General features: G+C 41.3%; 1 protein-coding gene across 7 annotated transcripts in view; it reads right to left on the bottom strand.

Annotated features, from left to right (window-relative positions):
* LMO7 (LIM domain 7) overlaps window positions 1-16,268 on the bottom strand; it is a 127,540-nt gene that overhangs the window by 70,876 nt on the left and 40,396 nt on the right. For 6 of the 7 annotated variants that reach the window (XM_056483911.1, XM_056483902.1, XM_056483883.1 and 3 more), the window contains exon 4: window positions 2,167-2,273. In XM_056483911.1, the coding sequence (XP_056339886.1) occupies window positions 2,167-2,273 (107 nt within the window). Of the gene's footprint in view, window positions 1-2,166; window positions 2,274-2,371; window positions 2,453-16,268 lie in introns of those variants that run through there. The other variant, XM_056483892.1, reaches the window with a different exon arrangement.

The following is a 16,268-nucleotide window of genomic DNA, read 5'->3' as shown; positions in this document are numbered from 1 at the left end:
CCTGGCATCCTATAGTTCTGAAGACATTTGCAATTAATCTTGAATGTATGAAATTACTCATTTCTATTAAATAATAAAAAGACAAATCAGATAAAATTCCTGATCAGCATTTCCCTCCTGACACAAACATAAATCTCTCTGAAAATCCTCTGAAGAATAGTTTGCCCTCTGGGTAATAAAGTTATTTCTATAATTAACTTTTCAATGGAGAGAGTTATCGTGGTGTAACTTATTTCCTACATTTCTTGGAATAAAACTTCCCTTCCATCCCTCTCCAACCTCCTAAATACATCAAAAATGCTAGTATAGTTAGGACACCACTTTACAGCATGCTCAGATACATAAGTTTTGAATTACTCTGGAAGCATTTAATACACACTGTGGGACTGTCATATGATATATAATGTGTGGAGAAGCAAACTCACACTGAAACAAATTACAAGGACATGGTTGTATGGCTGGCAGCTCTTTTGACTCTAACCCAGACCCCCCGCATTGCTGTCCATAAGAAGCACTCAATAGTTAAATCTGCTTTTTGGACAAACACTAATTAAACCATTGCTGAGAAGGTAGGATGTAAAACCCCTGCAGCCTCGTGACAACGTGAAGTGCCAGCCCTGCTCTCTGCTCAGGGAGAGGGAAGGCCTGGCGGTGCTGAGGGGACCAGGAAGGCCGGGCTGCAGAGCAGCGGTGGATTCACGGCTGACCTCCCCCGGGCGCCGCGCTGCGGCGTCGGGACGAGCCGGACAGCATGCCTTGCACAACAGCTTGCTGTCCTGACCTCCCTGCAGCTCCAGCTTGTTGCTATTGGCACTGCTGAACGCTGCTGACTGCCTCCAGCCCTTCCCAGCCATACCCTCGGAGCAAACCTCCACCAAAATAACTCTTGCCGGGGCTCTGCGGGTAATTCAAGCACGGCAGAGGTTACCAACCCTCTGGCTTTTGGCATGACAGAGGAACCAGCAGAGAGAACACCACTGTCCTGGAAGGGTGCCAAGTCCCTAAACACCAGCTTAGTAAGAAATCACATTTTGGGTATGAGTCAAAGACTGGAAAACACATTGCCATCTCAGGTATCAGACCTCAAAACAGTATGAACTTTCAGTCTGAAACCAGGCAGAGAGCATGTCAACAGCTACTGCCTGATCCACCTATGAGAGATTTCTTTCTAATTAAAGCAGTTACATGTCATTTCACAATATTTTTTTCCCTTGTATTTACAGAAGGATTACTGCCTGTTCCTCTTTGATAAAACTGGTAATTTAAGACAGGAATCGATCCTTTGCATTTAACTTGACAGGTTACCAGCAAAACCCACTAAAGATTTTTCTTTCTTTTTTTTTGAGACAATAAATTCATCCTTTTGTCCCAATATAATAAAAACAGTTTATACTGTAACAAACCAAAATGCCCTAGGATGATTTTTGTCTCAACCCATTTGTCTTAAAACACCTGTCTACACAGTAAGGTCTCACCTTAATCTCTCAGAATCTGGTAATAAAATTCTTATTAGGACCAACAGCAGTCTTGAAATACGAAAACCCACTAAATATATTTCAGAACCAAGCCACTGCTATTTCACAGGAAAACTCCTATCTCCATAAACATGCCAACTACCCTTTGTGCAATTCAGTACTTAATTTCTACTCACACATGCACACCTTCCCCTTGACAGGGGATGTGACACTCAAGGACAAATGTCTGGTTAATACTTGGAGTAGCAAGACCAGCAGTCTTTTAGGAGCGCCATACCTAAGCCTCAAATCCATTTGGATAAGTATCAGAAGTACCACCTCAGCCTTTCAGATTTACATTGGTAATCACAAATCAGAATGAAAAGCCATGCTTTTAATATCATTTAACAATTTCGCTTCAAGTCCAAAATAAGCAGAATAGTTTCCATCTCATATTAAATGTGGTAAATATTCATTAACAATTTGTTTGCTTGTAGGGTAAGTATTATAATAATGGTTCATTTTTTTAATTACATTTCTGCAAGTCTTATCCACTAGCTTTAACAAGGCTTAAACTCTCACCACAGTATTCAGAACTGCTCATACCAGATTAAAAGAAGAATTTTCCATAGGCAAACATTAAAAAAAAAAATAGACTGTGAAAGAGCTTAGAGGGAGAAGGGAAAGGAGAAAACAAAACCACAAAACTCACTTGACTGTAACTCGATTGGACAAATCCTGAAGATCTCCTGGGTGAAAAAGCTGAGCTTCTTTCAGTCCAATGTTTTCGCACGCTTTCAGAAAAACATTTATATTATCCTGCAAAGAGAAGTAGAAAGCAGTTGCTCAGTTAAGAGCACTAAGCAGGTTTTGCAAGATGATTAGTGCGAGCCTTTAAATGTCAAAGTCCAGCTCACGTAAATAATACTGGAAAAGCAATCTTCTGGATCCTGAGTGCTGCTCGTTTCCCATGCACACAGGCAGGCTGGGCTGCGAGCTCAGGCACTGAGGGCTGTGTTAAAGATTACCTGGCACAAGGCACAGTGAGCCAGTAGGCAGCAATCTCCACTTTGATGTCAGCTCTGCTCAGCAAACAAACGCCCTCTTCCTAGCTTTGCACGACAAGCCTCACCTCTTGCCTTTAAAAATAACTCCAGCTACTGACATTCACCACCCAGAAACTCTTGGCAGGGGAGGAAGAAGAGGAGGGACTCTTCGTTTCTATGCTCACAGACGGATGAGGGAATACTGCACCTGGAGTCTGGGTTTGGTTGCTGAGCAAAGCTCCGAAGAGACAGAAACCAAACTGCACTCAGAGCTGCTGCTGCCTCACTTGGGGGGGTTTCTCCTTAGAGATCCTCCCCTTCCCCTTCCCACACCCCCCCACAACTTCACTCCAATAACAAAATATAGGTGCAGCACCCACTCTGCACCTGCTGCAGCATGGTTCAGCCCATGAGAGAAATGCTAAAAAGGAATAAATCTAATGATATAGGGAGAGATTATACAACTTGTGATCTCTTTCCACTTCATAAACAGTGGGCAATAGGCAAGAAATTCCTTCTCGTTAAGGCGGAATGCTATCAACAACAAAAGAATGTGCCCTCTTGTGCACTTGCTTCCTTCAGCTGCCAGCCAAAGGAAAAGGTACATGGAGTTACTTATTTCATGAGCTACACACAGCCCTGTCATTTAAGGGTTTGTAAGTCAAGGTGCTGGCAGCAGAATTTCATAGTACAGAGAAGTTCTGCTTTAGCAATTTAACATGCTTTAAACTTATTTTTGTGATGCATAATCACTGGATGTAACAGTTATTCCTTCATTTAAAATTAATTAAAAAAAACAATCTACAAAGAAAATAACAGCTGCTTCTAATATAGAAAGTAAATGAATCCCCACAACCTTCTGTTTTGAAGGTCCCTAGGATTCTAGTATTTCTTATCAGTCTGTAAACATGGCTTAATTCAAGGAAAATATTTGAGCAAGGTATTCCTCATGCAGGCTGCGGGCTCTGCGTTACCACATCTGAAAGATCCCAGGTGTCTCACAGTGAAGGTTGTGCCCCAAGGCCTGATGTGAGTGCCATGGCTGCTCTGCTGCAGGGGGGTGCAGCAGATGGCAAACGTGGGGCACACGAGGTGGTGGCAGAGGAGAGGAGGAAGCTGGGAGGGATGGAGCACAGGCAGCCTCACCTGTGCCCAGGCACTGGCCCCTGCAGTGCCCAGGGAGGAGCTTCATGCTGGGAGATGCAGCCTCAGAAGGGGCATTTATTTTTCCTTTCCATGCAATGCCCCTTTTTTCTTTCCATGCATTATGGAGAAAGCTGTCTAGATGCCTCAACTTTATTCAATTAATATTTGAGTGTCACATTAGTACAAAACAAGCAAGGTACATGAAAAGGCATTGTTTCCTCTGCATAGAAGAAGCCACAGGCTACAGTCCCATTGCAAGAAGAGGAACTACTTGCTAAACAACCAGTGTTCAGGGGACTAGGGAGTCTTAAGAAACTGTCAAGAAAGCAGCAGAGCAGAAAGAATGAGTAACTCCAGCCATGAACTAACACCAACACCAGTGAAGACAACACGGTCTGATTGGTCTGACCAATCACCACCACAGTTCAGAGCAAACTCCCAAGCCAGTGGGTTATGTCAGCCACAGGACTGCAAATGAGCACACTGTAAACAAGGAAGAAGAGTCAGATTTAGAAAAATAGATGTCGTCTACACCCTGAGAGCAACAAAAACAAAGCAGAGGAGTTGCTCGTCAGTGGATGCTTGCCTGCACAACCACCAAATGGCTGGCACATAAGAGAATCAATTTTGAAGGTGTTTTAGCAATTAAACCTATCAAGCATCAACCTCCTGATAAACAGCACTTACAGCCCCTGAGAAGATCCGTGCTGACAGGAGTCAAGACCATCAGGAATGGGGTCAGAAGCAGGGAGAGATAACTTGGAAAGCAGAACACTGCTAGATACAGTGCAGTCGTGCAGGATAAAACATGGTTCAAAATCTTCCTTCCCTCAGCTCCCAAGCCAGAAGTTTGTTCATGCCTGCCATCTCACAGGTTACTGCCCCAACACCAGCTGCTCTGCAGTCAGGGCCTGGAATGACCCTCACAGCATCAGAAGGTGACACCCAATGGGCTATTTACCAGGTCTGGATATTGACACAAATATTAAACAAATCAGCACTTCTAAATACTGTCCTTGACAAGTTATTCTTGACCATCCCTAATAATAATAGTTAATCAGCAAAGCCATAGGCCTCAAAATAGATAGCAGCCATTTTAAACTCTACCAGAATAATGAATGGGAAGATTCATTTTAAATAGCACCACAGAAATAAGTAGGGGGAAAAAAAAAAGACAAGTTATCAACCTTGCAATTAAGTTTATCATTAGGAATGTGAACGGGAACATTTTTCAGTGATTAATGCACTCAAATATAGAAACCATTACACTATTTCTTCTACCAATGTAACAAGACTAATGGTCATTGCCACTGCAGCTTCAAAGTACATGCTGCAATCTGAATCTCATCACACTTCACAAAAATGGTTCTATTTAAACAACCAGACCTCAAAATCCTGGAGAAGCACAATACAGTAGACCTATCTCCAGGTGACAAAAGTCACTGACAAGATGTACTTAAGATAAAAAAATTCATACTTGCATCCATCATCTTCCTCTGCCACCAATGTGTTCTCAATCTCTATAAACATGAGCAGACCATTTAAATTTAATAAATAAACAAATCAGCAGAGAAGAAGGATTATGAGGATAAGGGAAGATGAGGGACTTTAGACATACTGGAGAATTTGATTCCATTTGTCTTGGGTTGCAATGCAGAATGTGACCAAAAGTATGTATTCTACTTTCAAACCAAGGCACATTATACCAATAAAGTGGATCATGAGAGGCAATACTGGTGCCACCTATCAGCACAAGAGAAGCAAAACCAGAAGAGGAGAGAAGAGCTGCCCATTTCAAAAGCAAGGATTTATCACTGGGGACATCAAATACATTTTGGGTAAAATCATCAAGTTAATTTTGTTCATGTTATTAAGAGAGCTCAATCACTGCATTTCCCTTAGCATCTGAAGCTGGAATAAGCATCATAGAATTACAGGTTTTAAATCACAAGAAAAATAAAGCCTGAAGTCTAAACCACAAAATTCAAAAGTAATTCATTTCTGGTATGCTATTACTACTTCTAAGTGTCTTAGTGAGAGGGGGTGGGGAGGTTTGAAGGAGGCTGTGGGAAGGGCTGCTTTTTTCCCCAAACAGTGTGCATGATAGAACAGCAGAGCATTTCAAATGTTCCTAGCATGACTTGAGTTTTCCACATGCTGTACATGCTTATACTAAATGCACAACATAGAACACTGACTAGATAGAGATATTACTCTTCAGAATTCCATTTTTGCCTCAAACTTCAAAGTGAACCGCACCCGAAACCTCTGCAAAGTCATAACATAGGAGAGATGGAGCTGCCAGTGGGAAGCAGGTCATCCACAAGCAGGCTTTAAAATACTGCTGTTCAGGGAAAAGGCAAAAAATACAGTACTCCTTCAGCTCTGTACCTGACCTTCTGGTCCCCATGGGGCATCCCTACACACAAACCCTTCCCTCTGCCTGTTGTTAAAGCATTTCCCTCTAACCAATGCTTTGAAGGAGCCAAGATGTCATCTCAACACTGAAAATGAGACTGTAGACTGAAAATCCACACCTTCCTTTAAAAATAGCAATTTTAAAGAGCAACTTTATAAAAAGGGAAAAAAAAAAAAAAGAGGCAGTGAGCAGTGGTTCTGTGTTGCCTCTCTGATCAGCTCCTAATCTGTGTCGCTTTGGCAAGAAGTTGAAAAGAAAGACAGAGAGCATTGGTGGGGTACAGGTGGTGGGGAAGTACAGAGGTTCCTCAGCACCTAAAGAACTGAGGAAAAGGAGCACTTCTAAACCAGAAAAAAAATAAACTAGCATGAGCAACAGGAAAGCAAGAAAAAAGACAAAGGATGCCAAAAGGATCAAGAAGAGGTTGACCTTAAGTAGGAAGAAAACCCCAAAGCCACCTACCTGAGAAAGGACATAGAGTGTGGAGTGTGTAAAACAAAAATCTTAAAAATGTCTAAAGTAAAAGTTAATAACAGAGGTGTCCCCATAAGAACATGTAAATACCTTCTTATTTTGACTACTTACATGCAAGGCAACATCACACTAAATTTGACTTATGTAATACAGCTGCAATTTTATTAAAAAACAACCCTCATTATCATGATTATCTGGGTGGGGCGGGAATATTAATTCTAAAAAGTGTGTAAATACAGTTGCTTTCTTTAGGGTGCAATCATGCTGTGTGGTAAGCCTGGTTTTCTCCCCAGTTAACTGTTTTCTCTGAATCCCTGCATATGCTCCACAACACAATGAAATCTCGTAGGCATACAAGTTATGGCACATTTTTCAAATCACTTGGCAACAGGGAGAAAAACAATTTAATTAACATGGCATTTTTCTGTTTTTCCTGGGTGCATCAGCCAATAAGAGACAGTACTCTAGGTTGTCTCCTATTCTGATATAAACACTGTTTCAGTCAAACCCCTTATTTCTCCTGCTATTCAAGCTCTAGTTTGGAGGGGAGAGTTGGGGAGGAGGGTGCTTGGGTGTTTTTTTTCTGGGTTTTGGGGAGGGTTTAAAGCAGTTATTTTCATTGTGTGAAGGGGATGGTACCCTATGCTTGCAAGACCATGAAGCATATTTGCACTAAGTGTTACATCATCATCCAGACTATGATTTGGTGCCAGAAATTGTTTTCAGTTTCCAGGCTTTCAAAATTAAAAAAAAAAAAAAAAAAAAAAGACAAAAACCACCAAGTACCTGTAGTGCCTAGCAACAATAACTTTTGGCATTTAACAGACTGACGCTTTTTTTTTTTTGCTCACAGAATTCTAAAAATCATTTGAGTAGATCACATTTAACAGGCATTTTTCCTTAGTACTGCATTTATCAAGACATTTAGTCATCTTGAAAGCTGTCTCCTTCAACTCCACATTCATGACAAACCCTCTTTATTGGCACCCTCACTCCCTTAAGTAAGGGCAATTTCCATTTAAAAAAAAAAAACAAAAACCTGTTATTTTTTCGAAGCAGAAAATATTTTGCATAGACGCAGCATTATACCATCCACTCGAGGCGGCTCAAATCAGTTTAATGCAGAATTTAGAGCTGCATCTGGCAGCAGCATCACTGCACAGCTATGCATTGTTTGTATTCAGAGGTGGGGTGAAGGGAAAGAGCCCAGAGCAGGAGCTGGTTGGGCGGGTTGGGCGGCTGGCTCTTCCTCGGAGGCGCGTTTCGGTCATTAGCCCTGGCTGCGGGGGCAGCAGGTGAGAGAGAGAACAGCCTGAGCACAAACCCTGTGGTCTGACCACAGGCCTGCGAGCCAGGAACTCCCCATTACCACCCTGGCCTTGACTGGCAGGATGTTTAGTGCCCATTACCCACCCAGCCCATCTGTAGTGCGTGATCCCAGCTCCGACTGCTCCCTGCATTTCTCCGAAGGTCAAGGTTTCAACCTTGAACCAAATGCAGAAGGAGGAGTGGATAGGATACCTAAACTGTTCTTCTCCTCCCTTTCTGGGCCCAAAACTAAAAATAGTAATTAAAACAATCATCCTGCAGACATAATTTGACTTAGAGTGACCTCAGGGCTTCTGTTCAGTAAATTATCCCACCTAAAACAGAGTGCATAGAGCATTGCATTGGCCAAAGATCAGAAACTGCATTAATTGCCTTGCCGCTCCCCTCTGTGCACCCTTCATTGCTTTTCCACACTGGGTAAAACAATAAATTACTGTGATCCTTGACACAGGGATTCCCTGCTCCAGCTCTTTGCATGATTGCAGATACTAAATCTTTAATGATTCACTGCCAGCTTTCCTCTCAGAAAGCAGGTGCTCCTGCTGTGAGAAGGCAGGAATGAAACTTTGTGCACAAACTTTGTGGTTACCTTGGTGCTGTATCAGTAGCTGTAGATCAGCCAGGAAGAGGAGGAGCATTCCCCTTGCCCATTGCAACCATTATGGAAACCACATTTTGAAGCAGTCTCAGGGAAAGAATCATTTTGCTTTTGGACTAAAAGGTCCATCTGTCTCCTAAACCCCAATTCCATCTGCAGTGACTGCAGCTGGTTATGGGTCTCTGGACAACCAAGGTGTGTATTGAAGGATCTTCCCCAAAATTTGGTGTTCAGGTCCTGGCACTGCCCACCACCATGTGTAATGCCAGCAGAAGACACCTCTGCTCAGCCCACCCCATTGCCTGCAACCTCTTGCAGCACGGAACTCCACAGCTTCTTTACAATGGGAGCAATTAGATTAAAGAAAACACACAAGTGGGTTGTTGGGTTTTTAAAACAGGACTTCTGAGGTGGCAGCTTTTAAGATGTTTAACATAAGAAAATACCAACTGTCTTCAGTGACTTGAAATGCCTCCCAGGCTCACATCTCTAGCCATGCTACAGCATAACCTTCACTGTGACACTACAGACATGCATCACAGCAACAACATGTACCAAATGAGCTTTTTATTGATAAGAGAGTGAATATCAGGTTGTAAACTGCAGGTGTGTCTCTGGGATGTCACTGCTACCAAATAAGGCCATCTGGAATGGAGAAGGGCAAAAGTACAGCATGTTGGCAGACAAGCCTTGTTAATAGAGCTCATCCACTCACAGGCAATCATGCTCTAGGGAAAGTATAGGTTTGGAAATCCAGTATGGAAGAACTAGCCTGGGCTATTTCCTTGTTTAGACAAGCCTTAACTTTCCCACCAGTTAGTTGCATTCCAATCAAAGTCAAGGGAAAAAAAAAATTCAAGTGATATGCCTTACACCCCAAACAGTTTATACAAAACAGACTCTGAAAGCAAAGTGTGCTGAATACTCAAATGCCAAGTCACCCCACTAGACAGAACTGGAATGACAGTAATCCACTTAAAGGTGAAACTCCCCTGAAGCCTAATGAGTAATAAAAGAAGTAAAGACCTCTTGTTCTTGAAACATGAAGTTTTGGCAGAGGTAGCTTTCCTCCTCCACCCCCTTTTTTTTATTTGTATACATAAGGTTTTTTTTGTTTTGCTCACACAGGTTAACAACTTGATATAGGTGAAATTCAGCTACTTCATTCTTCAAGTCACACAGGACTTGAAACAGAGCCTCAGATGAGGATTCATGTAGCCTCTGATTTGTGGACAATTATTTAGTACTTCATTCTTCCTAAGAGAGCATTCAAGAGCAAGACATCTTTTGTTTCTTAACAGGAGCATCTTAGTACTGCATCTTATCCTTCCTGCCCTACATGGGCTTTTACCCCATGCTGTAAGAAGCTTTCCCAGCAGCCTGGGAATGAGTTGGTTTGGAGGTGACCTGCCTTGGAGCCCACCTGAACCCCTGCATCATGCCAGGCTTCCTCATGCCCCTCCCCATCCTCCTGCCAGGCAGACAGCAGGCTTGGCCAGCCCAGCTGAAGCAGCCTGCACTTGGCAGCACTTGTTGCTGGTGTTGTTGTTAACAGTTCTCCTGGAGGAGGGTGATTCAGCACAGGCACATGGGCGCGGAGGTGTTCAGACAGGCGCTGGGAGATGTGCAGTGAGGGTTCTGTACCAAGCACAAGGGTGAACAGCACAGCTCCACCACGGATAGCACAGAGACAGGCAGCACCACTGCAGTGCACATCTGCTCTCTTGGAAAAGTGCCGTGGATTTTAAACACCTTGCATTGACAAACATCTGACAAGCCAGGTAGGGGGCAGAGGGGGAAGCCTCCAGTGCCCACCTTACGAAAGTTTAACACAAAAAAAAACCACTGAGTGCTGCAAGGAATCTCAAATCTTCACTTCCTTGGCAAAGGAAGGAGAAATCAGATTATGAATGTGACAAGTATGAGTTAAGGTGTGTACTTCTACATGGTTGACATTTTTTTCCTGTTAGGAAGGAATGTTTCTTGACAAACACAGACTCAGTCATCAGTTACTTCAGAAATAAAAATAGCATACAGAGTATACCACAGATTACAGCTGATTGAATTGATAAATGGAAATTTCTTGCAGTTCATTTAGAAACCATATTTATGTGTGTTAAGTGACAGCAAGCTGAGGCAAAAAGAGTAATACTTTTTCAGAGCTTTGGTTTAGAGCAGGAAGGAGGAGGAAAATTTTCCATATTAGAAAGTTCTTGCTGCCAATCATATTACTATATAGTCAGTTGACAAGATTTTTAAAAACTAATTAATTAGTTAGGATTTTGACATCTTGTCCTAGTAATACACTAAAAGCACTGGTTTGGAAGATTTGGTATCATTTGAAGCATTCCAAAATACTGCTTTTGATTCAGAGATCAACCAGCAGGCACAGCACTTACTGTCTCCATGACAAGAGCCCAGGGCAAGTCGCTGAACCCCCATTTCTTGGTGTCTGCATCCATACACTTGCTCCTCACTTATGCCTCCTAGACATATTTCACTTCACCATCACCCACCTAAAAACCTGTGAGCTTCAACCCCAATGTCTGGGTTGCACTCTGCCTGATCAATGTCTTGAGCAGCTACTAAAAACTTCACAAAGAGTTTGCATCAACCTCCTCTTTCTCCACACCCTACATTTCAAAGTGTTCAGGCAGCAACAGAAAACAATTAAAGGAAATTCAGAGCTAAGGCTGAAATGTACCATATGTTTTCAAGCATAGGGGCACAAAACATCAGTAAACCACTGCTGAGATTACATACTCCCACTATCAGGCATTGAAAGACTACAGAACAATGTCATCTCTAGCTATTAATAACCATACTTCCTTTCTAGCACACAATCCCTTTTTCTTAATTGTCTGCTAGAGGTATTTCCATACAGGCCACATTCCTCTTTCCCAGAATACAGCAGAAAGAGCACCAAAAATAATTTATAGTTCCATATACATTCCTATCAGGTCTTGCATTGCTCCTGACATTTGCTAATTTACCTTTTTTTTGTTGTTGTTTACAGTGCGGTCAGTGAGAGAACTGGATTGAAAGTCAAGATTTCCTCCCCACCATACTATGACTTCCTTATTAACATCAGCACTAAAACCACTAAAGCTCTCACTAACCACACTCTACTGTCTTTAGGTATAGAACTGAAGCAATGGTAAAGAACTCTTTGTAAAGAACTCTTGTGAACTCCAAGATCTGTCACATTAAAAATTTCTTATTTCTATAAGAAGCAAGACTTTTCTTAAACTTAACTATTTATAAATCAGATTTCTACAATGCTTCATAAATTTACAAAAACGGTAAAAAAAATACCCAAAACTTTTTTTTGGTTTTCTATTTAAACAGAATTTTTATCCCAGTTACTGTGGCCATCATGTTCCCAAACTTGAAGAAACATCTGCTTGGGAGTTTGAGATAATGTGAAATTCAGAAGTTACAGTTGCCAATGGAAACACAGTTACTAATTTCCAATTGCAGTTTTCTGAGCACTGACAAAATCTTACTAAAATACATTAAGTAAGAAATTTAACACTGTTTGATGGCCATATTTAAATACAGTGCTGTGTTTATTCCCAGCTGAAAAGATTTTTATCTCATACTAATAACATGGGATCATAGAATGGTTTGGGTTGAAAAGGACCTTAAAGATAATCTTAGTCCAACCTCCTTGCAGTGAACAGCTCCATCTTCAACCAGACCAGGTTGCTCAGAGCCCCATCCAACCGGACTTTGAATGTTCCCAGGGATGAAGCATTTACCATCTCTCTGGAAAAGCTGTTCCAATGCCTCACCACCCTCACAGTAAAGAATTCCTTCCTTACACCTAATCTAAATCCTCTTTTTATTTAAAACTATTACCTCTTGTCCTATCACAACAGTTCCTTATAAAAGTTTGTCCTTATCTTTCGCATAACCTTCCTTTAAATATTGAGACCTGGAGCCTTCTCTTCCCACTCTCTAAGCCTGTCTTCATAGGAGAGATGCTCCAGCCACTCAACATTTTTGTGACTCTCCTCTGGACGTGCTCCAGCAGGTCCATGTCCTTATAGCTGGGTGCAGCACTGCAGGTGGGTCTCACAGAGCAGAGCAGAGGGGCAGAATCCCCTCCCTGCCCTGCTGCCCAGGACACCTTTGGTTTCTGGGCTGGGAGTGCCCATGGCTGGGTCATGTCCAGCCTCTCACCCACCAGCACCCCCAAGCCCTTCTGGGCAGGGCTGGTCTCATTTCTTGCATTAATTACATTAATAGTGGGGGGTGCCCCAACCCAGCTGCAGCACCCTGTGCCTTGCCTTATAAAAAACAATACCAGATTAATTAACAACAGCAGCTTTTATATAGCTTACTCCATCCATGTATTTGTGTACTTGCCCCCATTTTTCATCAGGGATGGAAAAGAGAAGTTTCTTTATAATCAATTTCTCATAACAGACAAGATACCATTATTACTATCCTAGCCCATACTAGTCAAATTCAAGGAGTGGAAGTTTAAGACAAAAAAATAATTATTAAAAAAATGTATAATGCAAGAAGACAGAAAGGATGTACCAATATAAAGACTATACTAAAGACGAGAAAGTGAACAGCAAGAGAAAATAATCAGCATGAAAGAATGAACTTTGGAAATAGAGGTGCTTTGAAAAAAAAAATTAAATCAAATTAAGCCTCTTATATCATCAGATTTCTTAAATTTAAGTAGAAACACAACTAATTTGATTCTAAGTAATCTTGAGAAGGAAGTTTGTAGCTAAGTACTAAATAAAACATACAATTGAACTAATATGTACAATTCATGCCTGAAAAATTGTTTTGAAAGTATCCTATAATAAAGTAAAAATGTAATCTTCTTACCATTCCCCTACAACACAGGGGAAAAAAACCACACCACCAAAAAATCCCATCACCCTGTCGAGAAAATTTTCCCACAGAAAAGGAAATTTTGGCCAGCTCTCCTTGATGACAAAAGATAAGGAAATACCAGGGCGGCTCCATGGTTTGCAAAATGTTAGGCACAAAGGCACAGAAAAATATTTTTATTTTTTATGTTCTCCACCCCTTTCTTTATCTCCCCTTTCATTTGAGTTTAGCTTTCTATCCTATTTTTCTCTTTTTACCTTTATTATTCCCTCCTTTCCTGGTTTAGAAGGCACATGGCAAAGACCAAGTAAGACTGTTTCAGGTGGCTGCCTTGGTGCAAGTGGTGTTAATATCTCCTGATACCTTCAATAAGCATCTTTTAGAGTGGTGTCATATTAACATTGCATTAAAGAGAAGCAATGATGATGGAGCAGCAGATGTCAGAAGAATTTTTTTCCTGTTGAATCAGGAAAACAAATGTTTGAAAAAATCTGCATGGAAAAGCATCAAGGTGCTCTCCACCCTAAAGGAACCCTAATTCCCCACTAGAAAAAAAATCCCATTCCACAGTATTTCAGATAAACATTTCCAAACCTGGGACTGCCTAGAGATGTGCAGCTTTCTTTGTATGTGTGAATAGGAGACAAAAATTCATTTTAAAAAATCCCTTTTTCAAAGCTGAGGAACTTTATGAAGATGACATCTTGTGTTCATGTTCATTCAGCACTCACACTGAAGACTGAGTTAGCAACATCTCACCTTGTTTGAAATCACAGGCCAACTTGAAACCAAAGTGCTAATGTCATTTCATTTACAGCTCTGAAAAACCCACAGTTTTCTATTCTGCCCTGTTGTATGATCACAGCCCTCATGTCTCTGATGTGAGAAAAAGCTTCCCAACCACAGTGCAAAGCATTGCACTTCCACCTCATTCACAGGAGCTGCAAGCAAAAATAGAAGACCAAACTGGGATATTGCAAGGCAAAAATTGGTATGAGCAAGATTTCCATTCCCTACACCCCTCTCCAAAGGGGACACTGGCTCTTAGCTCAGAATTTGCTTCACCACCTGGTCTCAGCTGGAAGCATACCTTAACCAAAATTGCCTTGCTGAAGAGTGTGCACTTATCCCTCCTGAGCAACAAGCAATGTTTTATTCTGACAGATATATTCAGCTTGCATAAACAACTCATTCATCTTCCCACTGTCTCATGGCATCTTGTGACTTTCACTCCAGTTTATGATTCTCTGTGTTCAGCCAACTGAGTTGAAAAGAGGAGGTTTTTGGGGAACAATGGTGCTGCAGCCAGAGATGCACCTCTGAAACTGCTCAGCAAACCTCTGCTGATAAATATGTCAATAAACCACAAAATCCTCCCCCTTGTGTGATTATATTCACCTCACCTTCACATGCTGGGATTCAAGCTGAAAACTCTATTTTTGAGAAAAAAAAAAAATTTCCTCTGGGTTGCTTTTGTTAAACATTCATTTTATTTGTACCACCCCTACTGAAGAAGTCTACCCAGGAAGTCTAACAAAAATAATTTGGCAGCATCTGATTCTGGCAAGATTTATCAATTAGAGTAATTTTCTTTAAACACTATCTCTGTTTCACACAAATAAGGACCAGAAAAAGTGGATCTTTAAAATAAGAAAGTGCAGTCTGCACTTTTTCTACTGTTCATAATGAAATCTCAGCTTTCACAACCCTCTGACCTTTCTGTTACCCTTCCCATATCCCCCAGAAATGCCTGAGGGCTTCAAGACCTGCTACTCTCTACTGGTTTGCTGTACTGGGAAAAAATATGTGCACTGCTCTTTATGCAATCTGTGTATTTTAGACTGAAATATAATCAGAAAACAATTTTATTTTTCCAGAAACTATTTTAGTGCAAAGGTCCTAAATAGCATTTTAAAAAAAATAGTCAAAATTAAAGCAAAAACCCAACAGGAAAAACTCCCTTCAGGAAATCTGTGGGAACATGGCTGGCTCCAAAATCTACCATGTGCTGTTAAAAATCAATCTGCTGCAAGCAGCAACTTTCTGCAACTCCTGTTGGAATTAGAACTTTGCAGCCTGCAGCTGGCACACCTCACTGTCCAGGAAGCCACCACAAGAGATGTATGGACATTTCTTCAGTCACCTGTCCTGACCACAGCTTCCCTACAGCCACTCTGGTACTTGCCCTACCCCCAGCAGCTGTTTTCCAAACTGGAACAGGAGGGAGCAGGCAAATGCAGCTAAGACAAAGCCTGCATCTCACCCAAATGCCTCAGGAGAGAGCTGGAACAGTGAGGCTGGAGCAAAAAGTTGTTATATGGATACCAAGTTATAGCCAGATCCAACTCTTCCTCCCAAGTTCTTACAAACCCTCTACACAAGCTGCAGCCCAGATTTCCCATGCCATGCCAAACAGAGGAGAAGTTTAATCGGTATTTTGAACTTTCCTGGTACCAGTTAAGCATTTTTCATTAACTGAATGCCAAGTTTCATTTCAGTATTTAATCCTCAAAACACATATATTTGTTTTTCCATTCCATCATGATTAGATCTGAACCACTGCAATCCACACCTGAAAATCACTAGGCAGCAATATAATCAAACTAAAGGTAAAAGCTAAGGCTTGATCTGAGTTGTGTAAGATGTTCCTACTAATATAAAATCTCTATTAGATCTTATGATAAGCAAGGTGTCAAAAGAAAACAAGACAAATCAATAATGCATTGACTTCATTAAAAGCAGCACCTCACACTACTGCAATACAAAAAAAGCTCTAGCACACAACATTCCATATAGAACAGAATGTTTCATTGTTCCTATAGGCCTTCACTTACTATTTTCCTCAAACAGTTTGTTTTCAAAATAACCATGCACTCAAAGAAGTGAGATAACAAAACCTTTCTGGAGATTCAACCAAAGACATCTATTCAACACTGTATTTCTGC

Source organism: Oenanthe melanoleuca, chromosome 1 (genome assembly GCF_029582105.1).
Source record: "Oenanthe melanoleuca isolate GR-GAL-2019-014 chromosome 1, OMel1.0, whole genome shotgun sequence".
In the NCBI taxonomy this organism is placed as follows: domain Eukaryota; kingdom Metazoa; phylum Chordata; class Aves; order Passeriformes; family Muscicapidae; genus Oenanthe; species Oenanthe melanoleuca.
Note: the sequence above shows the minus strand (reverse complement) of the source record. Positions and strands in the feature narration are given on the sequence as shown.